This window comes from Coregonus clupeaformis, chromosome 19 (genome assembly GCF_020615455.1).
Source record: "Coregonus clupeaformis isolate EN_2021a chromosome 19, ASM2061545v1, whole genome shotgun sequence".
In the NCBI taxonomy this organism is placed as follows: Eukaryota; Metazoa; Chordata; class Actinopteri; order Salmoniformes; family Salmonidae; genus Coregonus; species Coregonus clupeaformis.
This window is the reverse complement of record NC_059210.1, coordinates 52,761,860-52,789,562: the sequence shown is the minus strand read 5'-3', so window position 1 is coordinate 52,789,562 and position 27,703 is coordinate 52,761,860. Positions and strand designations below refer to the sequence as shown.

General features: G+C 41.9%; 1 protein-coding gene and 1 long non-coding RNA gene across 3 annotated transcripts; one reads left to right on the top strand and one right to left on the bottom strand.

Annotated features, from left to right (window-relative positions):
- Positions 1-136: 136 nt before the first annotated feature.
- On the top strand, positions 137-27,703 carry LOC121532250 (diphosphoinositol polyphosphate phosphohydrolase 3-beta). 2 transcript variants are annotated; one of them, XM_041838083.2, is made up of 5 exons: positions 137-374; positions 14,187-14,297; positions 20,291-20,335; positions 20,886-20,973; positions 26,622-27,703. In XM_041838083.2, exons 1-5 carry the CDS (start codon positions 360-362, stop codon positions 26,834-26,836), a joined length of 474 nt encoding a protein of 157 aa, XP_041694017.1. In that variant the 5' UTR covers positions 137-359; the 3' UTR covers positions 26,837-27,703. The 2 variants fall into 2 exon arrangements, with proteins under 2 accessions (XP_041694017.1, XP_041694016.1); XM_041838082.2 differs by lacking the exon at positions 137-374 and adding an exon at positions 389-1,000.
- On the bottom strand, positions 10,264-14,241 carry LOC121532252. The gene is made up of 3 exons (XR_005994266.1): positions 14,178-14,241; positions 13,829-13,925; positions 10,264-10,543 (listed from the first exon to the last, which is right to left on the bottom strand). It is a non-coding gene; the product is annotated as an uncharacterized LOC121532252 (long non-coding RNA).

Sequence of the window (27,703 nt, the reverse complement as noted above, 5' to 3'; positions counted from 1 at the left end):
ACGCTTCGAATTATTGTGTAACAGGGAAGGTGGCTCATTATTCGATTTACCACTAGGGGACAGCATTGTAACGTTAAGGTTTATACTAGTTTTTGTTACAGTGTTGCAGATTTGACTGAGCTGGCTACAATGTAAAATGAATTGGTGGTGAACACTGCATTCAGTCTCGGCGCTTCGAAGGCAGGAGTACAGTGTTGTTATCTTATGGACCTCAAAATGGGGAAATTGACTTGCCCAAGAAGAACCAGTTATGCTAGATTTTAAACTTTGAAGTAGACCTACAGTTAACCGTAGTTACCTTAACTAGACTGACAGCTGAGTGCGTTACATTTCAGCTTGAGAAACGCCTAGTTATTGAAATGGACAATTCCATGGTAAGTGATGCTTAGGCTCAGATTTGTCACATTAAAATGTATTCAGGACAAAAAACAATGATTGCAAAGATAAACAAACCATAACTATGCACAATAACGACTTTGCAACCTTTGGTTTTTGTTTGATACTTTAAAGTGACAATTCTGAGTCATCACATTGTTACATGGAATTAACCACATCTAATCGTAGCATGGCGCTGATAGGTGGCCACGGCGCAGTAGGGAGGTCAGCAATTTGCGGTGCTCGCGGACCACAGGGGTTTGGCGTAGGGAATATGTGTGTAGAGAGCCGCAACCAGCCAGTCAGCATGTTAGGCAGAATCATCAGCACTCCGGGATATGCTATGCTTGTGGATGAATAACGTTTAAATTGGATTGCCTGAAGATTTATTTGGAGATATTGTGTGCGTGGTTTCTTGCTGCTCTCTTGGCCTAGTAAAGGCACTTGACTTGATCTGGTTAGATCCCCATACACACCACCTTTCGTATTTCCTTGGAGCACGAAGATTGCAGAATATTGGAAATATATGATGAAGATTAAGCCCAACCAGACGAGGACGTATGATGGTGAAGGTTTCAAGAGACGAGCGGCATGTTTATGCTTCAAGAATGAAAAAGAGGACGAGGTATGGATGGGACTCCCTAAAATCACGGCACTTCGAGACATCTACGACTTTTTGTAGCGCTTTAGAACGTAAGCCGGTTAGGATAATTAACGTAGAAGGTTAGGAAAAGTTACGGTATGCGAAAATGCTCTCCTAACCTTCTTACAAAAAGTAACTTGTATCTAAGTGGCGTGCTTTTAGGGAGTCCCAGGCCGAGACTCGAGATCATTGGTTTTCTGACCATTAACATGGGATAGATATTCACATTACTGACTCATCACAAGAACACATGGCCTATTTAACCCATTTCAAATGACAAGTTCCTATAACAGTCTCTTTATCTTCCAGCTCTTGTATTGAAATCCCTAGAAAACCTTCAGTAGAAAACTTAACATATAATGGATTTTGTCTACCTCTGTGACAAATTCCTAAGTCAAATCACATTTTATTTGTCACATGCGCCGAATACAACAGGTGTAGACTACGGTGAAATGCTTACTTACGAGCCCTTTCCCAACAATGCAGGAAATAGTAACACAATAAAATAATAACGAGGCTCTATACAAGGGGTACCGAGTCAATGCGCACCACGAGGTAGTTTAGAGTTGAGATAATAGGGGTAAAAGTGACTAGACAATCAGGATAGATAATAAACTGAATAGCAGCAGCATATATGGAGAGTGTGTGTTTTGTGTGTTGTAGTATGTGTGGGTAGAGTCCCGTGAGTGTGCATAGAGTCAGTGCAACAAACAAAGGGGGTCAATGCAATAGTCTGGGTAGCCATTTGATTAACTGTTCAGCGGTCTTATGGCTTGGGGGTAGAAGCTGTACAGGAGCCTTTTGTTCCCAGACTTGGCGCTCTGGTACCGCTTGCCGTATGATAGCAGAGAGAACAGTCTATGACTTGGGTGGATGGAGTCTTTTACAATTTTTAGTGCCTTCTTCTGACACCGCCTGGTATACAGGTCCTGGATGGCAGGGAGCTCGGCCCCAGTGATGTACTAGGTTGTATGCTACGCTCTGTAGCACCTTATGGCAGTGTTGCCAACTTAGCGACTTTGTCGCTATATTTAGCGAGTTTTCAGACCCCTCTAGCGACACATTTTCAAAAAAGCGACTAGCGACAAATCTAGCGACTTTTTCTGGTGTTATTGGAGACTTTTGGAGACTCTGACGTGAAAGCACATATCGTTCTTACTCTTCTCAACGAGCAGCGTGTGCTGCCGTGGGTCCCACCCCCATCCCAAAGCACTCACAGGCGGCCCAGTCCTCGCGCAGCAGTCCCTCCCAGCTGCAGTCAGAGCAGGAGATGTTCACCCCTCCGCGTCCAGACTGCAAATGAATCGTGCATGCGGGAAGCCGCCGCTGGCTGATCCCGCCCTGGCTTACATTCAGGGCGGGATGTAAATGTAGGGTGTTTTTTACTCACTTTTTGTCTCTCCCACGACGTTATTCCTCTCTCCTACAGCGTTCATCACAATTACATGCACATGGCCAATTATGCAAATTAGGTGATGACGTCATTTAGCGACTTTTAGGACAGCCAATAGCTACTTTCCTTACTGAGGAGTTGGCAACACTGCCTTACGGTCGGATGCTAAGCAGTTGCCATACCAAGCGGTGATGCAGCCAGTCAAGATGCTCTCAATGGTGCAGCTCTATACCATTTTGAGGATCTGAGGGCCCATGCCAAATCTTTTCAGCCTCCTGAGGGGGAAGAGGCGTTGTCGTGCCCTCTTTTCACGACTGTGTTGGAGTGTTTGGACCATGATAGGTTCTTAGTGATGTGGACACTGAGGAACTTGAAGCTCTCGACCCGCTCCACTACAGCCCCGTTGATGTGAATGGGGGTTGCTCAGCCCTCCGTTTTCTATAGTCCACAATCAGCTCCTTTGTCTTGATGACGTTGAGGGAGAGGTTGTTGTCCTGGCACCACACTGCCAGGTCTCTGACCACCCCCCTATAGGCTGTCTCATCGTCTGCGGTGATCCGGCCTACCACAGTCGTGTCATCGGCAAACTTAATGATGGTGTTGGAGTTGTGCGTGGCCACGCAGTCCTGGGTGAACAGGGAGTACAGGAGGGAACTAAGCACGCACCCCTGAGGGGCACCCATGTTGAGAGTCAGCGTGGCGGATGTGTTGTTGCCTACCCTCACCACCTGGGGGCGGCTCGTCAGGAATTCCAGGATCCAGTTGCAGAGGGAGGTGTTTACATTTACATTTTAGTCATTTAGCAGACGCTCTTATCCAGAGCGACTTACAGTTAGTGAGTGCATACATTTTCATTCTGGCCCCCCCGTGGGAATCGAACCCACAACCCTGGCGTTGCAAACGCCATGCTCTACCAACTGAGCTACACAGTGTTCTCATGCATTGTTCAGTGTTGCTTGCCTTGAAGCAAGCATAGAAGGCATTTACAGTGCCTTCAGAAAGTATATACCCCTTGATTTATTCCACAATTTGTTGTGTTACAGCTTGAATTCAAAATTGATTTAAAAAAATCCACACCCATCTACACACAATACCACATAATGGCAAGGTGAAAACATGTTTTTAGAAATTCTTGCACATTTATTGAAAATGAACTACACATCTCATTTACATAAGTATTCACACCCCTGGGAGTATTCAATGTCTGCTTTTTTTTAACCCATCTACCAATATGCCCTTCTTTATGAGGCATTGGAAAACCTCCTTGGTCTATGTGGTTGAATCTGTGTTTGAAATTCACTGCTTGACTGAGGGACCATACAGATAATTGTATGTGTAGAGTACAGAGATTAGGTAGTTATTCAAAAATCATGTTCAACACTATTATTACACACAGTTAGACCATGCAATTTATTATGTGACTTGTTACTCCTGAATTTATTAAGGCTTGCCATAACAAAAAGGTTGAATACTTATTGACTCAAGACATTTCAGCTTTACATTTTTCATTAATTAGTAAAACATTTCGAAAAACATAATTCCACTTTGACATTATGGGGTATTGTGTGTAGGCAAGTGACATAAAATCTCATTTTAATCCATTTTAAATTCAGGCTGTACCACAACAAAATCTGAAAAAAAGTCAAGGGATGTGAATACTTTCTGAAGGCACTGTAGCTCATCTGGTAGGCTCACGTCATTGGGCAGCTCGCAGCTGGGTTTCCCTTTGTAATCCGTGATAGTTTGCAAGCCCTGACACATCTGACGAGCTTCAGAGCCGGTGTAGTAGTATTCGATCTCAGTCCTGTATTGACGCTTTGCCTGTTTGATGGTTCATCGGAGGGCGTAGCGGGATTTCTAATAAGGGTCCGGATTAGTGTCCCGCTCCTTGAAAGCGGCAGCTCTAGCCTTTAGCTCAGTGTGGATGTTGCCTGTAATCCATGGCTTCTGGTTGGGACATGTACGTACGGTCAATGTCGGGGCGACGTCGTCGATGCACTTATTAATGAAGCTGGTGACTGATGTAGTAAACTCCTCAATGCAATCGGATGAATCCCAGAACATATTCCAGTCTGTGCTAGCGAAACAGTCCTGTAGCTTAGCATCCGCTTCATCGGACCACTTCCGTATTGAGCGTGTCACTGGTACTTCCTGTTTTCGTTTTTGCTTGTAAGGAGGAATCAGGAGGATAGAGCTATGGTCAGATTTGCCAAAAGAAAGGCGAGGGAGGGCTTTGTATGCATCTCTGTGTGTGGAGTAAAGGTGGTCTAGAGTTTTTTTTTGCCTCCAGTTGCACAGGTGACAGCTGGTAGAAATGAGGTAAAATGGATTTCAGTTTTCATGCATTAAAATCACCGGCCACTAGGAGCGCCTTTTCTTGTTTGCTTATGGCCCTATACAGCTCGTTGAGTGCGGTCTTAGTGCCAGCATCGGTTTGTGGTGGTAAATAGACAGCTATGAAAAATATTGATAAACTCTCCTGGTAAATAGTATGGTCTACAGCTTATCATGAGGTATTCTAACTTAGGCGATCAGAACCTCGAGACTTCCTTAATATTAGAGATTGTGCACCAGCTGTTGTTAACAAAGAGAAACACAAAGATACTGTCCATTTGTAGCTTGTTTTTGGTCACAGGTCCAGGAATGGCTGAAGGATTGCAATATTTACCTGGAGCTGACCCTGCAGATAGCACTACTGGGTGATCTGAAAAGTCATAGTCAATCGATCAATAATAAAATAATACTTTTAGCAAAACAATTATTTTCAATATACAATCTGTAGAAACAATGAGAATAGAAGGGTTCAGAACTTTTGTGAAACATCACAGTACAGTTGAAAAATAAATGGCAAATAGAAGTCCAATATGGATGGTGTTAAGAGATAGATGGGAGGTGTTGAATGGAGCTGAAGGATGGGACTAATTACAACAACTAATAACAACAAGATAACTAATGTAAAGCATACTATGTCCATAATAAGTATATAGGTTATAGGTTGAGAGCTTTTGTGAAAGAGCACAGTTAGAAAAATATGGCTTATAGAAGCAAACCAGATGGACATCATGAAAATGATCGAAGGAACTTCAGGAGTAAAAACAAACAAAATATAATTATTGTAGAATTTGACTGTGTCCATAAAATGTATATAGTATGTATGGGCTGGAAGTAGAGTCCTAAGCGTTGTTGTTCACTAGTTTACTCCAATTGGGGAAGGAGTGGTGGGGTTGGAAAGTAATGAAGGGAAATATAATTTTAAAAAGGATACGTGTGTGTATGGATGTATGTGTATATATGTATGTATGTGTGTATATATATGTGTGTGTGTGTGTGTGTGTGTGCATGTGTATGTGTGTGTGTATGCACTAACTGTAAGTCGCTCTGGATAAGAGCGTCTGCTAAATGACAATATGGATGGTGTTAAGAGATACAGTTGAAGTCGGAAGTTTACATACACTTAGGTTGGAGTCATTAAAACTTGTTTTTCAAGCACTCCACAAATTTCTTGTTAACAAACTATAGTCTATCTACTTTGTGCATGACACAACTAATTTTTCCAACAATTGTTTACAGACAGATTATTTCACTTATAATTCACTGTATCACAATTCCAGTGGGTCAGAAGTTTACATTCACTAAGTTGACTGTGCCTTTAAACAGCTTGGAAAATTCCAGAAAATGATGTAATGGCTTTAGAAGCTTCTGATAGGCTAATTGACATCAGTTGAGTCAACTGGAGGTGTACCTGTGGATGTATTTCAAGGCCTACCTTCAAACTCAGTGTCTCTTTGCTTGACATCATGGGAAAATCAAAATAAATCAGCCAAGACCTCAGAAAAAAAATTGTAGACCACAAGTCTACTTCATCCTTGGGAGCAATTTCCAAATGCCTGAAGGTACCACGTTCATCTGTACAAACAATAGTACGCAATTATAAACACCATGGGACCACGCAGCCGTCATACCGCTCAGGAAGGAGACGCGTTCTGTCTCCTAGAGATGAATGTACTTTGGTGCGAAAAGTGCAAATCAATCCCAGAACAACAGCAAAGGACCTTGTGAAGATGCTGGAGGGGAGGAAACAGGTATAAAAGTATCTATATCCACAGTAAAACAAGTTCTATATCAACATAACCTGAAAGGCCGCTCAGCAAGGAAGAAGCCACTGCTCCAAAACCGCCATAAAAAAGCCAGACAACTGTTTGCAACTGCACATGGGGACAAATATCGTACTTTTTGGAGAATTGTCCTCTGGTCTGATGAAACAAAAATAGAACTGTTTGGCCATAATGACCATCGTTATGTTTGGAGGAAAAAGGGGGTTGCTTGCAAGCCGTAAAACACCATCCCAAAAGCTTGTGGAAGGCTACCCGAAACGTTTGACCCAAGTTAAACAATTTAAAGGCAATGCTACCAAATACTAATTGAGTGTATGTAAACTTCTGACCCACTGGGAATGTGATGAAATAAATAAAAGCTGAAATAAATCATTCTCTCTACTATTATTCTGACATTTCACATTCTTAAAATAAAGTGGTGATCCTAACTGACATAAGACAAGGAATTTTTACTATGACTAAATGTCAGGAATTGTGAAAACGGAGTTTAAATTTATTTGGCTAAGGTGTATGTAAACTTATGACTTCAACTGTATATTTGGGGAGGAAAAACATATGGGGGATTGGAAGTGATGCAGACAATTACATTGATGGAAGTTACAATCTATCTGCAGTATTAAAGCTGATCTACCCCCTAAAATTAAAAATAAAAGAGAAACACAAAGAGAGCCGCACACTGCATATGTATAACCTCCCAGTAATTTATTGGGTAAAGAAACACCAACGTTTCGGCATCATTCTTCTGAAGAAGGCACAGTGATGCCGAAACGTTGTTTTTTTACCCAATAAATGACTGGGACGTTATACATATGCAGTGTGCGGCTCTCTTTGTTTTATATAGCTTACAGTTTATTCCCCGTTAGTCAGCACCTCTACACTAAATCATTTTCTCTGGGTGTGCGCCAGCTCATGCTTTTTATTAAACAAAGAGAAACACACCACCCCCCTTGAGTGTACCCGCCACTGCCGTTCTGACCTGCCGATGGATAGAAAAACCAGCTAGATTTATATTTTCAAAGTCCTTGTTTAGCTACAAGTTGGAGAAACATAGGATATTGCAGTTCTTCAGATCACGTTGATAGGTTAGTCTCAAACGGAGCTCGTCCAGTTTACTCCAGTGTTTCCTAAACTCCTTTCTGAGGACCTCAAGCGGTGCATGTTTTGGTTTTTGCCCTAGCACTACACAGCTTATTCAAATAATGAACTCATCATAATGCTTTTATTTTATTTGAATTAGTTGTGAGGTGCTAGGGCAAAAACCAAAACGTGCACCCCTTGGGGTCCAGAGGACCGAGTTTGGGAAACGCTGGATTACACTAATAGAACGGAAGGTAGAGGCGGTTCATGCACCTGCCGACGTAGTCTCATCAGGTATATCCTCGAGTGTCTGGGATTTGGGCCATGTCTGAGATGTGCAGTATGTCCTTCGCCGCCAACTCATTGAAGTAGAAATCACATCCAAATCGAGGTAAGTGATTGCTGTTCTGATGTCCAGAAGCTCTTTTCGGTCATAGGAAACAATGGCGGAAACATTATGTACCAAAAAAGTTCAGATCAGCGCAAGAAAACACACAAAATAGCACAATTGGTCAGGAGCCTGTAAAAACTGATTTCTTGGCTGAATGAAGGTTTTAAAAGACAACATTTCTCCCTGCGCTGCAGACACTGTATGGGCAGCTAATACAGGAGTAGTAAAGGCCCAGTGCACTACTTTTGTGAATATGTATTTTTCTGCTGTTTTTTATTTATTCTGATTTTTCAGGGGGTGCTGCAGCACCCTCAACACCCCTACTTTCCGTGGCTTTGCGTGGGGGAAAGATCCTGAATCTCCTCATTGCCCCCCAGCAAAATTAGCCTACATTTAAGCCTTTGTTTATATGTGTATTTCACACTATTTTGAGGTACAAATCGGAGCATAATGCTTGTATGGATGCCAACCCCAATACATGTTCATGTCATTGTAGCTAATCAACTGCATTACAGTTAAAAACGACTTTGACTACCACCACCGATTTCTGTATGCTGGCTACCAGCTTAAACGAACGGGAGTTAGCATTTAGCAGTCACTTCTTCTAAACCTGAAAAGGCACAACTTCTAAATGTTATGCAATGAAAACAGCCAAACATATCAAAATCGGACTAGTAACCACATTGTGGGCCTGTTACAATCATGACGGATTCAACAAATATCCACTTTGTTCGATCAAATGTGTTGAATGGGCGCCAATCCGGCGTCCTTCTATCCCCAACGGTCTGCGTTCCATTGACCTCTTTACCACATCTATCACAGTCATGTCATTTCCAGTGATACAGAGAGAGAGAGAGAGAGTAATGCATGCTTTGATGCCATCTATACTTTTTTTTTTGTCAACATAAGTTTAATTGACATGAATAAGCTATGCTTTCTCAGGGCATGGTTTTAATAAACAAAAACATCTGTGCCCATTTGGAAACAGGGTTATACTTATGCTACTGTATTTGGGCATATATTTTACAACCTTTTTAGACCATTGAGGAACAAATAAGCCTACCTACTGTAATTGCATTCTGAAGCTGGTATGCGGTTTGTCCTGTTTCATTGCATTGGTAACAAGCTATAATCACTTGCCTCCAAAATATGATATGATAGCCTACCTCTGTCTATAAATACTGGCCCATTATGAAATCACGTATTTGCAGTCAGTCAGGGTGGTGTTGGCTATTTAATACTGGTCCCTCTAGGCCTCAGCTGTTTTGGTTATATTGTGCAGGGTCGGTACCATGTGAGTGTTGGCACACGTGTTAATGTGATCTCTTTGCTGAGGCACCACAAAAAACTGTCAAAGGTAGCCTGTACTGTACTGTACTGTATGTATGCAGTACACACACACACTGTTTAGGACTTAACATGGGACTGAAGTGGTAAGAGAGGGGGCATCTTGGATCATGACTGCTCTGCCTGGGGACAAGACCCTGTCTTTCAGGCCTGCATGTGATTGGGAGAGCCAGGGGGGCTGAGGGATGAGTGTTACACTATGTGCTAAATACCCAGTAACCTGTCAGCTGCAATTTATAGAAACACTGCGGTGGCACAAGCTGTCCCCTGTCAGATTCTGTCAGACACTTTCCCACCTCTCTCTCTCTCTCTCTCTCTCTCTCTCTCTCTCTCTCTCTCTCTCTCTCTCTCTCTCTCTCTCTCTCTCTCTAAAACTAACTCTCCTTACTTGTAAGGAGCAGATACCCGTAGACTTCCAGTCATTGTGCTAACACTTGTTAGCATTGGCTCTTGAAACTACATCTAACTTCCTTCATACTGGACACAGATACATAAAAATGGTATCCACTAGTTCATCTGGGGAAGTAGATAAAGGGCCTCATTGCCAAAATCCCCAAGTATCCCTTTAACTGTAGGAGACCTTAGCTGCACCGTGTTTGTAAGTTGGCAGGGTGACAGAGAGTGTATACATTTATTACTCACAGTAAAACAATGAAGAGGTGTGAACACAGGAAATTCCCCCTCAGTTGCATAGCTCTGTATTCTCTGAGAACATGCATCTGAGGAGCCATTTTCATTCAGAGATGGGTGCATTAGAATCCACAGAATGGATTTTACACTTCTTTAAAAGACACAGAGATAGTTTTGTGGTAAACAAAGATGCATACCATTTGACTATCAGGAGGAAAAGCAGTCACAGCCACAATTTATTTCAGTAATGAAGAAGGCTATGATGAAAATCCTTGCAATTAATTAAATCAAATCGCCCTGCTAAATTGAGCTGTTTTACCATAAGTAGGTAGCTTGGTTAAGCCAGGCTGAATGCTGCACTCACCATTGTTTCAGTTCAAGTGAAACAACGGTGAAACATAGCGAAATCAGTGGATGCCAGGCTCATATGTAACGGTGACTGCTGAAACTTCATGACAACAAGGCCTTCACACTGGTGTGGATTGGATCAGGACTGGTCATTCAGCTGCTCTGCTAAGCTGTTGTGGTTTTCATGCAGAAAGGCAACTGCTGAGCCAGTACTTTTGCAAAGCCTGTTAGGGAGGGAGAGAGGGAGAGAGAGAGAGAGAGAGAGAGAGAGAGAGAGCATTGGAGTTGGGAGTGAGAGTGCTGCTGCCAATGTTCCAACAAACACCTTGGGCTCTGGGTTTATACAGAGTTAGTGTGGGTGAAACCTCTGTTTCTGTGGCCAATTCTGAAAGGTAGTGTCACACATCCTGTTGCACGATAAGTATTTATTTCAATAATCCCGCTCTATAAACAGCAACTCCATGTGATCCTTTAGGTTGTAATTTTATAGTTTGCTAATTCATAATTTAATCTGTCCAAGGTTCACTGGGTCTATTTTGGTCGCCCGATAACTCCTAGTAATTCTGATTGTGAGTTATTCTATGGTTATCTAGGGATAGAAATGACGAGGTCATGTTAAACTGTGTAAGGTTATCAATAGCCAATCTACAGCATTTCTTACCATAATGGTGTAATTTTCCAAATGACTAATTCTCAATTTTGTGCAACTCTGGGGTGACTTTCAGCGACATTATCGTAGAGGTCAAGGCATTATCATTAGCAAGTCCTCTTGAGAATCTCCCCAGCCCAGCCCCACTTTTTGCTAAATATTGGTGCAGGTAGTACAATAATTTTAGCAACTGCTCCTGTCCTGGGTCCTTGATTTTATTGTTTAACTGGTAATTAATTAGTTCTGGACAATGGTCTACAACGGTCAGTAGAGCTGATGTTTTCATCGGCTTGGAGATTCAAACCAGCGATCTTTCGGGTTACTGGCCCAGCGCTCTTAACCGCTAATATCAGTTCTTTATGTTTGACAAGTAGTATGAAGCTGCGGTTTGGAGTATTGCTTCTCCATACTATGTAATGTATTCGCTGTGAATGGCTTGGAGATTCAAACCAGCAATCTTTCGGTTACTGGCCCAGCGCTCTTAACCGCTAGTATCAGTTCTTTATGTTTGACAAGTAGTATGAAGCTGCGGTTTGGAGTATTGCTTCTCCATACTATGTAATGTATTCGCTGTGAATCTGGTTGACAACTAGATGCCGCTGTTCCTGCTATACCGTCACACTTATCATATTTTTCTGGTCTCTTGTGTTTATTAAATATATCATAACATTTCCTTTGCAACTTTGGGTAGACAACCAATAGATTTGACTCACGATGAAAATAAATTGTGTGGTCATCCTCACAATTCAAGCTCGTCCTCCATGAAAGCAAATCAGGGCACTCTGTCTCTCTCCCTCTTCTTGTCTCTGGTCAGTTTTTAAACATAGACGTGTTGGTATGTTTCCCTTAAAGGAATAATCCACTCAAAAACTATATTTAGGTATTTTTTTCACTGTTGATGCATCCCAAAATATTTTGCATGTCAAAGCAAATTGTAACTTGCCACATCATCATGATGCAAAATGCAGTGCATTTGCAGTGCATCATATAGTGCAAAACGCTTCATCATGATGATGTGGTTACAAGTTGCTTTTTGAAGGTCCTATATCTTGAAAACAAAATGCCCCAGGGCAGTGATTCGGGACATTTCCATCTTTCGGATGGGACGTTAAACGGGTGTCCTGACTCTCTGTGGTCACTAAAGATCCCATGGCACGTATCTTTAGAGTAGGGGTGTTAACCCCGGTGTCCTGGCTAAATTCCCAATCTGACCGTCATGCCATCATGGCCACCTAATCATCCCCAGCTTCCAATTGGCTCATTCATCCCCCCTACTCGCCCCTGTAACTATTCCCCAGGTCGTTGCTTTAAATGAGAATGTGTTCTAGTAAAATAAGGGTAAAAAATAATGAATTGGCTACAAATGAAACGGAATTACTGCAATTGAATTGGCTACAATGTGAAATTATAGTAGCCACAAACCACAGCTGGGTCACCTGCTACTGTCCTCCCTTCCACTGGCATACTGTTATGTTCAGCTCATAACTGTTTTTTTTATTTCTCTCTCTCTCTAGTTAATGTTGGTAGATCTCTAGGGACAGGGTTGGAGAGCCCTGATATAGGGAATAGGGTGCACACCCTTACAGTACAGTAGGGAGGGTTCCCATTGCAATAACGAACCCTGCAGACGGCGGCCCTTTGAAGGCGGAGGTGCTGACCTCTGTCGGCCTGGGGTGACACAAGCCATGAAAAGGGCCATTGTCGTTGGAAGAGAGCTCTCTCTCTCTCTCTCTCTCTCTCTCTCTCTCTCTCTCTCTCTCTCTCTCTCTCTCTCTCTCTCGTTAATGTTACTTATCTCTTACTGAAACCTACCCATGAGCCCCTCTTTTTCCATTTACTGTAACCAGCATCCGCACCGACCGACACCAGACGTCCATGGACATTGAAAAGTAGTTAAAATTTGGTCATCCTTGATTTCAATATCCACAGACATTGAGTTTTGGTCCGGACTGGCCTTGATTTGGCCCAAACGTAGACGTCCATGATTGGTGACCGGACCAAATCTGAACCAATCATAGACGTCTATGTTTCACAAATTTGGACAGTACAGTACAGTGAAGCACGGAGTACATTACAGTACAGAAAAGTAAAGAAGAGTATAGTTCAGTACAGTACAGTTAAATATAGTTCAGTATAATAGAGTACTATATTGTACTCTACTGTCCTGAACTCTACTCTACTGTGATGTACTGTACTTTACTCTACTGTGCTGTACTGTGATGTCCAAACTTGTGAAACATAGACGTCTATGATTGGTTCAGATTTTGTTTAGTTTCGGGGCAGAGCTCATTAGAATAATAGCCATTGTGTAGAATAATACCCATATGCAAAATATGATATTGCATATTTCTACACTTGTGTACCTATTCACGATACATCTGAAGAGAATGACATTCATATCCATAATTATGCATTTCTGTGTAGTACAGATCAGGGACCCATGATGTAATTCCGTTACCGTAATTCTGTTATGGGGTGTAAATCCACTTAATTTACTGTATTTCAATAACCAAAAGAGATTTTTTCAAACTGAAGTTGTCATGTCATAGCTGACACCCCATTATTTCTGCAGACATTTTTGTATCCTAATTCGGAGCAGATATTTAAATGTTTTTGGAAAACATGGTCACATAAAAAACTGAGGGAGATTTTACTGTAAATCTGTTACCAAACTTTGCATCTGCACATATTCCAGTAAACGTTTTGTGAAATTTACTGTGTTCAAAGTAGTCCTAGTAAATAGAGTTGGTTTGTTAACATTTGATATCAATGTTTTTTTGTTTGGCATTCATTTTAAAGTGAAAAATCTGAGTGTAATAATTCCGTTACCGTGGAATTGCCCCATGTTTATAGACCTGACCTGGTGATTGGCACAGAGCTGAGCTGGGGGTTCTTCCAATGGCAGCTTTGCCCGTCACGGACCCACCTCACCTTGGCAGGTGCGGCTGAAGGCTGTACTGCTGATCAATGTTTTGGTTAATATATGATAATAAAGAAGCATTTTCTATCAACATTTCACTGTACTCCTCAATTGAATATCCTTCTGAATATGTTTAAACTCCCACACATCAAATGTATCCCTCAATTCATGCATCCTTTGTTGGACTGTGAGGTAGTGTAGTTAAGTATCTGCCTGGACCAGAAACTAGAGGTTTGCGGGCCGGATTCGTCCCACAAAGCACTATTTGAGTATTATTGGTTTATTTTACCCTTTGCAGGTGTTGCTGGTGAGCAGCAGTCGGCACCCGGACCAGTGGATTGTACCAGGAGGAGGGATGGAGCCTGAGGAGGAGCCGTGTGGAGCTGCAGTCAGAGAGGTGTATGAAGAGGTGAGAACCCCGCCATAGAAATGTTATTATCCTAATCATCTATCTGTAATGTAAGTTAGAGGGACAGTTTCCTTGATAAATTAGTAGCATTTGTAGACTTGAAGTGGATACATAGTTTCGAAATGTTCTAGATTGAGCATGATGTACACTGCACAGACAGCCAGTTCAGCTAATGGTTTAGTGCAGGGTTCCCCAACTGGCGGCTGTTTTTATTTACCCCTCCAGGTTTTCTCAGCAATTGTTTTATTTTATATATATATATACAGCTCTGGAAAAAATTAAGAGACCACTGCAAATATTTCTTAAATCAGCATCTCTACATGTATGACAGCCATTCCATTCCAGTGTCTGTTGAATTCCAACACAGGCACACCTCATTCTACTGAATTAGGTACTGATTAGGTGATCACCTGAACCAAATCTTATTTAACAAGGAAAAGTATAAAAACCACTGCTGTGGTCATCACTATCCTCTTGCAATAGGACCAGCTGGATGGCAAAAACAGTGCTAATAGTACCTCAAAAGTAATATTAATCAAAAAAGAATTACCATGCCAAAAGAGTTGAAAAGGAAAGTTTTGAGTGAGGAAAATAAGGGTTCAATTCTGGCTTTACTGGCAGAGGGATACAGTGAGCGTATCCCTCTGCTTCCATCCTTAAAATTTCAATGACGGCGGTTCATAAGAACAAGGTCAAGCAGCAGACATTGGGGACAACAAAGCTACAGACCGGCAGAGGGCGAAAACGACTCTCTACTGACCGGGATGACCGCCAACTCATTCGAATGTCACTCAACAACCGTAGGATGACATCAAGTGACCTACAAAAAGAATGGCAAACAGCAGCTGGGGTGAAGTGCACGGCGAGGACGGTTCGAAACAGGCTCCTAGGGGCACGGCTGAAGTCGTGCAAAGCAAGAAAAAAGCCCTTCATCAATGAGAAGCAAAGAAAAGCCAGGCTGAGGTTTGCAAAAGACCATAAGGATTGGACTGTAGAGGACTGGAGTAAGGTCATCTTCTCTGATGAGTCCAATTTTCAGCTTTGCCCAACACATGGTCGTCTAATGGTTAGACGGAGACCTGGAGAGGCCTACAAGCCACAGTGTCTCGCACCCACTGTGAAATTTGGTGGAGGATCGGTGATGATCTGGGGGTGCTTCAGCAAGGCTGGAATCGGGCAGATTTGTCTTTGTGAAGGACGCATGATTCAAGCCACGTACAAGGTTGTCCTGGAAGAAAACTTGCTTCCGTTTGCTCTGACATTGTTCCCCAAATCTGAGGATTGGTTTTTCCAGCAGGACAATGCGCCATGCCACACAGCCAGGTCAATCAAGGTGTGGATGGAGGACCACCAGATCAAGATCCTGTCATGAGGAATTACAATATTTTTATTGGGAGAAATGTTGTCAGTAGTTTATAGAATAAAACAAAAATGTTAATTTCACCCAAACACATACCTATAAATAGTAAAACCAGAGAAAGTTATATTTTTGCAGTGATCTCTTAATTTTTTCCAGAGCTGGATATATAATATAATTTTTTTGGGGGGGGGGGGTTGGACATAAAATACTGTAAAAAAGTTGGGAACAGATTTCCAAAATGTCCTAAGTATTTTCACACATAATCAGGACACGTGATTGTATACAAATGTAAGCAAGGTTTGAAATGATTACGTTTTAGTCAAATATTATATCTGTTTGGGCTTCTTGCAATCAATTTGCAGACTACAAATATTTGTTTATTATGTTCTGGCTCACTGACCATCCCCTCAAGAAAACATTGTCCTGTGGCTGAATCTAGTTGATGATCCCTGGTTTAGTGAAAGGAGTGACAGTGCTTGTTCACTGTTAGTTTGGACTGGAGTGGATGGACTCAGTGTGTGTTCTGCCGTGTTCTGCCCCAGGGAGTCATGTGTTGACAGCTGTGAGGAATTGAGCGGTGACATTTAGAGGCAGTGTCCAGTTACCCACATCTTCCTCCTCCTGAGAGAGACATGTCCCTGAATAGGGTTAAATGAGTCGCACACCAACACAGGCTGTTGGGAGCTAATAACTCAAATGGTCCTCCCACTGTAATACCCTTCTGTCAAGTTCAACACATCCACTCCAAAGAACCACGTAACGGAAGTGTAATGGAGGTTTAATTTGTGCATGAGTGTAGGATTATTGCCACACAGTTTTATGACATATATCCATGTGGTGGCTAAATATGTAGGTTAAATTAAAATATAAGACATTCAACCCTGTTGAGCCCATGTTTGTCAAAAATGGTGATGAGCTTTTACCTACAAGTATTGTCTTTGTATGTCAACCATATGCAATTTACTTACTTATTAATATTTTACAACCCCCCCCAAAAATGAAAAAAAAAACATATTGGGATTAACCCATCATAGAGCTGAAGTGTGTTAGTAGGTGCCTGTGTTTGTCATACGACCCTGTGGTCCTGGTAACCTGGCCCCAGTCAGGGGGTCCCAGGAGAGGTGCAGGAACTTCAACCTGAATTATGTCTCTCTCCCAGGATCATGTGAACAGTCCTGGAATGCTGTCAGGTGTTAACAGGCTCTCCCAAAACAGTCAGTGGCCGGGTCACAAGAATCTTTTAATATTTTTTCTCATGCATATATCACAATCCTTTATATCTTAGTGCAGTGGTTCCCAAACTGTGTGTGTGTGGGGGGGGGGTCAGAACTCAGCCAGGCTTTCAACCTACTCTTGGAAGTTGTAATGGCTGAATGCACAAATTGGGTAGTGTATCAGCAGTTTTACTCTTGTCATGTCAGTCATTGCAGACCTTAGAGAGCTATTTATAACTTGTCAGAAATGTCCAGATCAACTAACCCATGTCAGCTAATGTTTTTTAGCTAGGTTTTTTTGCACATTGATTTTGTTTCCCAATAACGGAAGAGGGTCCCCAAGTGAAAAAGTTTGGGAACCACTGTCCTAGTGGACCGTGTGATATCCTCATGGACAGTATGATGAGTTCTGAAATGGCTCCACGGCTTCCCATCAGCCATTTCATGTTATCTGCTTTTTACCACAAATGGTTTGACAAGCAACATTAGGCTTATACAGTATATTAGCCTGGTCACCAATCTTGTGTTGTCTTGCCAATTCCATCCCTGGTGTGTCATTGTTTGGCGTGACAAATGACAATGTCAGCAATGTAGTTGGCAAGACAGCACAAACAGATCTGGAACCATGCTAACATTATAGCTATGTTCATTAGCAGGAGTTCTTGGCCTTGATTTTATATTGCTGACCAAACTGCTGAGCGCTTCAGTCTATGAGACATGCTAGGATGGCATAGGTCCTCCTGGGGATCTTGTCTTGAGATGGGCTAAACCCAAATCAGTGGGTATACAGTGCATTCGGAAAGTATTCAGACCTTTGACTTTTTCCACATTTTGTTACGTTACAGCCTTATTCTAAAATTGATTAAATAAAACATTTTCCTCATCAATCTACACACAATACCCCATAATGACAAAGCGAACATAGGTTTTTAGAAATGTTTGCAAATTTATAAAACATGTAAAACAGAAATACCTCATTTACATAAGTATTCAGACCCTTTGCTATGAGACTCGAAATTGAGCTCAGGTGCATCCTGTTTCCATTGATCATCTCTGAGGTGTTTCTACAAATTGATTGGAGTTCACCTGTGGTAAATTCAATTCATTGGACATGATTTGGAAAGGCACACACACCTGTCTATATAAGGTCCCAGAGTTGACAGTGCATGTCAGAGCAAAAACCAAGCCATGAGGTTGAAGGAATTGTCCGTAGAGCTCTGAGACAGGATTGTGTCGAGGCACAGATCTGGGGAAGGGTACCAAAAAATGTCTGCAGCATTGAAGGTCCCAAGAACACAATGGCCTCCATCATTCTTAAATGGAAGAAGTTTGAACCACCAAGACTCTTCCTAGAGCTGGCCGCCCAGCCAAACTGAGTAATCGGGAGAAGGGCCTTGGACAGGGTGGTGACCAAGAACCCGATGGTCACTCTGACAGAGCTCCAGAGTTCCTCTGTGGAGATGGGAGAACCTTCCAGAAGGACAACCATCTCTGCAGCACTCCACCAATCAAGCCTTTATGGTAGAGTGGACAGACGGAAGCCAGTCCTCAGTAAAAGGCACATGACAGCCCGCTTGGAGTTTGCCAAAAGGCAACTAAAGGTTCTCAGACCATGAGAAATAAGATTCTCTGGTCTGATGAAACCAAGATTGAACTCTTTGGCCTGAATGCCAAGCATCACGTCTGGAGGAAATCTGGCACCATCCCTACGGTGAAGCATGGTGGTGGCAGCATCATGCTGTGGGGATGTTTTTCAGCGGCAGGGACTGGGAGACTAGTCAGGATCGAGGGAAAGATGAATGGAGCAAAGTACAGAGAGATCCTTGATGAAAACCTGCTCCAGAGCGCTCAGGACCTCAGACTGGGGCGAAGGTTCACCTTCCAACAGGACAATGATCCTAAGCACACAGCCAAGGCAACGCAGGAGTGGCTTCGGGACAAGTCTCTGAATGTACTTGAGTGGCCCATCCAACCTGACAGAGCTTGAGAGGATCTGCGGAGAAGAATGGGAGAAACTCCCCAAATACAGGTGTGCCAAGCTTTTAGCGTCATACCCAAGAAGACTCTAAGCAGTAATCGCTGACAAAGGTGCTTCAACAAAGTACTGAGTAAAGGGTCTGAATACTTATGTAAATAGAATATTTCAGTTTTTATTTCTAAAAACCTGTTTTTGCTTTGTCATTATGGGGTATTGTGTGTAGATTGATGAGGATAAAAAAACGATTTAAGCAATTTTAGAATAAGGCTGTAACGTAACAAAATGTGGAAAAAGTCAAGGGGTCTGAATACTTTCCGAATGCACTGTACATGCAGTCCTCATCATGGGCAATGCTGAGACTGAGTTGTATGGGAGCAGAGACATGGTATTCCCCTTTGGCTAGTCTGCTGGAATTCTGTCCCGGCATGAAAATATCCCACAGTCAGTCGATGTTCCCATCCGGCTTTTGCAGGGGGTGAGGGTAGGGTACTGTCAAACCTATTGTCATTGTTTGACGTCAAACATATCTGCCTTACCAAACAAGCACATTCTTTAAGAGCACATTCCTTGCTTGTGAATATCACGATACATGGATTCCTTTTTATTTGTTATAATCTGTGATGTGTTAGTTATCTATCATCAATTAAATAAATGTAGGCTATTTCAAATCAAATCAAATTTTATTTTCCACATGCGCCAAATACAACAGTGAAATGTAAAACATCTCACGCCCCTTGCTTAGTAAGTACCACTTCTCCCTGATTCTGCTCTTACCGAGGCTCGAACCCAGGACCTCTGCCTCGCAAACACATGACCGCCCTCATGAAATGTCTTACTCAGCAGCACCACTGAAAAGCTAGCTATTCGATAGTGCAAGTAGGGACACTTCAGGCAGAGGGGTGAGTTTCACAGATTCCCATCTGCTACATTTACCCCCAATCTCACTCCACAGCGACCCCAGTGTTGAGCTGAGCAAAACTGCAGATCCAGGTCACGGCACCATTGTAAAGGATGTCACACTGCTTGCTTAGAGAGGACCACTTCCCCCTGATTCAGCTCATACCGAGGCTCGAACTCAGGACCTCTGTCTCGCAAACGCATGTGACTGCCCTCCTGAAGCGTCTTACCCAGTCGTACTAGCTAGCTATTCAGCAGCGCATGTGGGGACACTTCAGGCTGAGGAATCCGTTTCACAGATCTCCATCTGCTACAATTACATTTAGTAGAATTTGATTCTGTTTCCTGAAAATAATTGTCTTGCTGAAGTTGATTTAACAGAAGAGTAGAGCTCTCTGTGCACTACATGATATCCGCTCTAACAACTTTTAAAAGTGATTCTGTCTTGTAATGTAGGATGTGGGAATGTATTGGTTTTATACTGGTGTTTATACACTAGCTGACTGTCCTTTGTTGTAATCTGTCTGTGTGTGTCACTGTCCAGGCTGGTGTAAAGGGAAAACTTGGCAGGCTACTGGGGGTTTTTGAGGTAAGCCTCACAAACCGTCAATCATCATGTCATAGCACACTGTAGCATAGCACTGTATATTACATAGCATGTATCAAATCATATCTAAACATTGCTCTCATTACAACATTATTATTAAGCCCTACTTCCTCATACCTTAGACCAGTGATATTCAAAGTTGTGGTCGCGACCCCGTGGGGGAATTGCAGTGGGGTCGCCACATAAAAAATTATATTTAGGGAACAGAAAATGTAGAGTACAGATTTAGTAAATGTATTTTATTGAGTAAATGTATTTATTGGTTATTTTTGATACGAGAGACAAATGTAATGAATTGAAGGTTATTTGTTGATGTAAATAGACATTTATGGATTTTAAGGTTGTGTCATTAGATTTGGGCTGGGGTGGGGTCGGTTGAAATTCAGGCCAAAAAATGGGGTCCCAGCTGAGAATACCACACACCACACCACACCACACCACATAATTCTAAAGCCCTGCATGCAATACAGAAACACTGTATAAAGGTATTATTATGATATGAAGCAGTCTGTCTGTTTGTCTGTCCCTGTAGCACAACCAGGACAGGAAACACAGGACATACGTCTATGTCCTGACTGTGACAGAGACCTTGGAGGACTGGGAGGATTCTGTCAACATCGGTAGGCTTCTACTGTACATGAAGACATCTGGTTAGGGAGCACTATTTTCCCACATCTCTTTAGACCTTTATGCTCATCTTTCGTCTAAGCATTTCCTCTCCGACACAATTGGTGGGAAACTGGGAACTTCTGAGAAATTTAGACAAACAACCTTTTCTTACTACACCTACATCTCTCTCACACCCCGGGCCCCTTTCACTCTCCCAGTCTGTGATGTTAATATCAAAACATTGGAACACACAAACACACTTGTGCCTCACGAAACAAAACGTTTTTGATCTCCTAAGCAGTCAGGGCCGTGAAATGAGTTTTGAGGACTGTTCTTTGCATTTCAAGCTGCTGAACCATGAATTTGATCAATTTTATTTACGAGCGATTTGCATAGGTCACATGCACATCACTGTTCTCTCCTGGGTGGATCTGTGGAACATCAAAGTGGAGCAGATGAGACATGTTCCTAAAGTGGCTACTGTACATAACAAATTCTGTATGTGTCTTTGTTATCTTTTAATGTATTACAAACAATTATAAGTGCCAAATAATCATTGATTTTGTATCTACTGACTGCACTATTGACAGATGTTCCAATCAATCAAAAGTCTAAATTGTAAATCTCAGCATTGAAAGGAGTTAAAATGACTCGTATAGATGCTGACCTCAGTTTAGTTGGCAGGAGACAGCTTGTAAAACATGAGAGAGGACCAAACAGACAGCAGACAGACTGACAGATGGTCTCTGTTGTCACTTGGGATACTGGCCGAGGGACACGTCCATGTTTACAGTAATACGTCCCTAGCCACCTGACCTCTGACCTGCTGGATATATTGACTGAAAAAATTCTGTCAGTTGTTTTCACACCATCATCACTTCTATGTCAAACACCTGTTGAACTTCAGTAATGTCAGCATATTGCTGGATGTGAAAATAAAATGGTTGCGTTTGAAGAATGGTTTGAAAAAACAGTATTTAATGTCGACTTATGTTTTGATACTTAGTTTGCATAAAGTGTGTATCAAATTATAATGAGATGAAATTGGCCAAATTCTGTTTTGAGTAAGTTACTTGTACATTTATTGTATATGTGTAATATTTACATGAAGACATTTTCCATGTTCTGTAACTAAAATATGTGGTATCTGTGCAAATTAGTGTCAAGTAAATATTGTATAGTAGAAAACACCAAACTGTCTTAGCTAACTAGACACGTTATACATGTTAAGACGTGGACTAGATCCCAGAAATTATCACCATTATTGGTTTAGGATGCGGTAGCCGGTGTTTAAAATATAACGTTTGACAAGGGACCCTGTAACTCAAAATGTGAACTATTTGTAGCCGGTCTGAAAAAAGTGCTGATCTTTCATTCCCTTCACCCATATAAATAGAATTCAGGTCTGTTCACGAGGGGCATGCATATTTGCTGTGCACAGTTGTTTTCCAGTCTTCGTCACTACCCGCACTGTCGCCCCCTCCCTCCGTCCTCTCTTGCCCTATACAAGGCCCAGGACTGTGCTTGGTCAGGCTCTACATTTGTGGGCTTGTCTTACAAGTTACACTAACCTTCTCCTCCAGGGCTAGCGCTCGCGGAGTACCTCAGTGGTTAGTGCACCCCCCCCCAACACACACACACACACCTCTACTCCCCCCTCAGTAACCCATTTTAATGTCAGAGGGCACTTTGAATGCCTTTTACAAAATACTTGAATTATAAAATATGGCTAGCATTTGGAGGCCAGGAGAAAGTGGTTTTGAAGAGATGTATAAAGAAGGTTAACTGACAGGTAACCAGACAGAAGTTTTTTATGGGAACTCTTTATACCGAGGTTTTGGTGAGAAGCTTCATAAACACCACAGGAGAAATGACAGAAATGTCCAGTTGTATCACATTCAGTGGTGTTGCTGAAAATGTGTTTCAGAGCTGGTTGGTTTGAAGGGGTGGGGACAATGTGTAGCGGCGTACAGAGGTTTAGCCAGTGTTTCCATGTTGATATGCTAATTTGGAAGTCCAACAAAAGCAGATAAGTAAAAACACTTCCTGAATGTCACATGGCATCCGTTACAGTAACAAAGGCCTACTTGAAGGATAGTTTTGATTAGTTCCTAATACAATGTAATATACATTCAGGCAATCAGGGAAAAACAAACAACATGACAGAAGTCATTGTTGGCTTAGTACAAAAGCTGAGAATCGTTTTATACAGTGGCTTGCAAAAGTATTCACCCTCCTTGGCATTTTTCCTATTTTGTTGCCTTACAACCTGAAATTCAAATGGATTTTGTGGGGGGTTGTATCATTTGATTTACACAACATGCCTACCACTTTGAAGATGCAAAATATGTTTTCTTGTGAAACAAACAAGAAATAAGATAAAAAAACAGAACTTGAGCGTGATAACTATTCACCCCCCCCAAAGTCAATACTTTGTAGAGCAACCTTTTCCAGCAATTACAGCTGCAAGTCTCTTGTGGTATGTCTCTATAAGCTTGGCACATCTAGCCACTGGGAATTTTGCCCATTCTTCAAGGCAAAACTGCTCCAGCTCCTTCAAGTTGGATGGATTCCGCTGGTGTACAGCAATCTTTAAATCATACCACAGAATCTCAATTGGATTGAGGTCTGGGCGTTGACTAGGCCATTCCAAGACATTTAAATGTTTGCCCCTTAAACCACTCGAGTGTTGCTTTAGCAGTATGCTTAGGGTCATTGTCCTGCTGGAAGGTGAACCTCCGTCCCAGTCTCAAATCTCTGGAAGACTGAAACAGGTTTCCCTCAAGAATTTGCCTGTATTTAGCGCCATCCATCATTCCTTCAATTCTGACCAGTTTCCCAGTCTCTGCCGATGAAAAACATCCCCACAGCATGATGCTGCCAGCACCATGCTTCACTGTGGGGATGGTGTTCTCGGGGTGATGAGAGGTGTTGGTTTGCGCCAGACAGCGTTTTCCTTGATGGCCAAAAAGCTCAATTTTAGTCTCATCTGACCAGAGTACCTTCTTCCATATGTTTGGGGAGTCTCCCACATGCCTTTTGGCGAACACCAAACGTGTTTGCTTATGTTTTTCTTTATGCAATGGCTTTTTTCTGGCCACTCTTCCGTAAAGCCCAGCTCTGTGGAGTGTACGGCTTAAAGTGATCCTATGGACAGATACTCCAATCTCCGCTGTGGAGCTTTGCAGCTCCTTCAGGGTTTTATTTTTATTTTATTTAAAGCAGTGCGATAAAAACAACAACACAGAGTTACATATGGGGTAAAACAAAACATAAAGTCAAAAATACAATAGAAAATATATATACAGGGTTATCTTTGGTCTCTTTGTTGCCTCTGATTAATGCCCTCCTTGCCTGGTCCGTGAGTTTTGGTGGGCGACCCTCTCTTGGCAGGTTTGTTGTGGTGCCATATTCTTTCCATTTTTTAAGAATGGAATTAATGGTGCTCCGTGGGATGTTCAAAGTTTCTGATATTTTTTTATAACCCAACCCTGATCTGTACTTCTCCACAACTTTGTCCCTGACCTGTTTGGAGAGCTCCTTGGTCTTCATGGTGCCGCTTGCTTGGTGGTGCCCCTTGCTTAGTGGTGTTGCAGACTCTGGGGCCTTTCAGAACAGGTGTATATATACTGAGATCATTTGACATATCATGTGACACTTAGATTGCACACAGGTGGACTTTATTTAACTAATTATGTGACTTCTGAAGGTAATTGGTTGCACCAGATCTTATTTAGGGGCTTCATAGCAAAGGGGGTGAATACATATGCACGCACCACTTTTCCGTTATTTATTTTTTAGAATTTTTTGAAACAAGTTATTTTTTTCATTTCACTTCACCAATTTGGACTATTTTGTGTATGTCCATTACCTGAAATCCAAATAAAAATCAATTTAAATTACAGGTTGTAATGCAACAAAATAGGAAAAACGGCAAGGGGGATGAATATTTTGGATCATATTACTCTGTTAACCTGCTAAACTCTGAGTGGTTGTTTTGGACCCGGTACAGGATCCGGCGACATCATTTGAAAGCTACAGTCCTTTTTAGAAATCGAACTCAAATCTTACTGCTGGCAATGTCATAAGAACATCCTTGTATACATCCTCCACATGCACCATTGATCTAGCTCATTGTTTACAAAAGGAAAAGTGAATGGAAAAATACGTTTAAAGTTTCCTCACCTGTCTGTGTCTTATTTCAAAAACGCAAACTCCATAACTTGAAAGCCCTGATTGTTAAGGTCATTTTAAGATGTCAGGCATGAAAATCCATTCAGCCATTTTGGCACAGTGACTCACTACCCAAACCAGACGCAACTGGTTTCAAGTGGCCAAGAGACATCATGTGATCTCCTATTGCTATCTCGTGGATGAACTGGGAATCAGACAGGGGATATATTTACATCAATGGATAGGTAGAGACTTCAGCTTTCTCCTCATATGCCTTCAGAAATTATTCACACCCCTTGACTCTTTCCAGATTTTGTTGTGTTAAACCCTGAATTTAAAAGTGATTACATTGAGATGTTGAGTCACTGATCTACACACAATGTGGAATTGGGTTTTTAGAAATGTTTACAAATTAATAACACATTTAAAGCTGAAATGTCTTGAGTCAATAAGTATTCAACTCTTTTGTTATGGCAAGTCTAAATAAGCTCAGGAGCAAAAATGTGCTTAACAAGTCACATAACATTTGCTCACTCTGTGTGCAAATCCAACACAACACATTACTGAGTACCACTCTTCATATTTTCAAGCATGGTGGTGGCAGCATCATGTTATGGGTATGCTTGTCATCTGCAAGGACTAGGGAGTTTTTAGGATGAAAAGAAATGGAACGGAACTAAGCACAGGCAAAATCCTAGAGGAAAACTTAGTTCAGTCTGCTTTCCAACAGACACTAGGAGACAAATTCACCTTTCAGCAGGACAATAACCTAAAACTCAAGGCCAAATATACACTGGAGTTGCTTACCAAGACTACCTTGAATGTTCCTGAGTGGCCTAGTTACAGTTTTGCCTTAAATGGGCTTGAAAAACTATGGCAAGACTTGAAAATGGCTGTCTAGCAATGATCAACAACCAACTTGACAGAACTTGAATAATTTTTGTAAAGAATATTCGGCAAATATTGTAAAATCCAGGTGTGCAAAGCACTTAGAGAATTACCAAGAAAGACTCTCAGCTGTAAACACTGCCCAACGTGATTCGAACATGTATTGACTCAGGGGGTTGAATACTTATCTAATCAAGATTTATTAGTGTTTTACTTTCCATAAATACAATTTCAAATTTTGTGTAGATTGTTGACAAAAAATGACAATTAAATACATTTTAATCCCACTTTGTAACACAACAAAATGTGTAAAAAGTTAAGGGGTGTGAATACTTTCTGAAGGCACTCTGTATCATTCCTGTAAGATGGAAAATGAAAGCATGGCACGTTGCTGTGTGTGTGTGGGTAAAATATGATTTTTACCCACACAGCACTAAGCATGTGTTTGTAGGTTGATAGTTTTGATACTGAAATGTACTTTATGAGGGTAGTATACAATAATATGCGTCGTTTAGAATTGCCACCAGAGGGCGTCAGTTTAAGAGGTTAATACAGCCCTCTGACCTCTCTTGCTCTCTCTCTGCTGTACCTCTTTCAGGTAGGAAACGGAAGTGGTTCAAGATCGACGAGGCCATCCGGGTGCTGCAAAGCCACAAGCCTGTCCACGCAGAGTACCTGCGCCGACTCACAGCCACCTGTAACCCCACTTGCAGCTCCACCTGTTGCGGCCCCACCAACGGCAACACCTGGGTGTTCCCCATGACGGACGACAATGCCCCTGAGTACGTCAACTCCACCACAGGGGACAGATAGGACAGATAGGATAGCCACCACCAGACATCGCCATCAGAGGAACCAGCAAAGTAAGAGGACCTAGCCTAGGTGCCAGTCTGTTTCTGCTATCTTGCCAACTCGTCATGTTGGGCTTGACAATAACAGTAATGGAGTAGGCAAGAGCACAAACTGATCTGGGACCATGCCAAGGAGGACCCAGGAGGACTCTCGAGTGGAAGTACCCAGAATAGACATTTTGCATGATTCGTTTCTGTGTTGATTCTTAATTTGTACAGTATGAACTTTCTAAAGTTAAAAGGAATTTATTATTTTATTAGGGGGCATGAAGAGTGTGAAAATGTGTCAAATGGATATTCAATATTTTTCTTTGTATCATGTTTTAATCAACTGCTACCAGCCAAATAAGGATCTATATTATTAATAAAAACTTGATCTTAAAGCTAATCTCTGTTAACGGGATCCATTAGTCATCAGCTTTCTATCATTAGCATGACGTCAACCTCAATGTGAAAAGGTCCTTTGTTTCAAGTTATTCTTACAAGTTCGTCTTACATTTTGATTCCATAAGGTCAAAAGCTACGGTCTATGGTCAGAGTGCAGCATTTTGGTGAACTGCTTTCTGCTTGAAGTAGCTCTGGTAGGTCAATAGAGGGTAGTACCTCTGGAAAGGCTTATTTCCTTTATGCCAAAACCCCAACTGCTGCTTATTTTAGGGCAGAGGTAGGCAACTTTTGTCAGAGCGGATGGTCAGGGGGCCGGAACATAATTATTTAGTATTTATTTGGACCCCCAGCTGCTGTCGAGGCAGTGGCTACTCTTCCTGGGGTCCAAACAGGAAACAATACAAATAAAATGCATAATATACATACAGTGCCATCAGAAAGT

Excerpts from the sequence above, each read along its gene's own strand:
- LOC121532250 (XM_041838082.2), top strand. The coding sequence starts at position 902 with ATGATGAAGATTAAGCCCAACCAGACGAGGACGTATGATGGTGAAGGT. Across the intron at positions 14,298-20,290 it reads TCAGAGAGGTGTATGAAGAG|GCTGGTGTAAAGGGAAAACT; the intron begins GTGAGAACCCCG and ends GTCACTGTCCAG. Across the intron at positions 20,974-26,621 it reads GGAGGATTCTGTCAACATCG|GTAGGAAACGGAAGTGGTTC; the intron begins GTAGGCTTCTAC and ends TACCTCTTTCAG.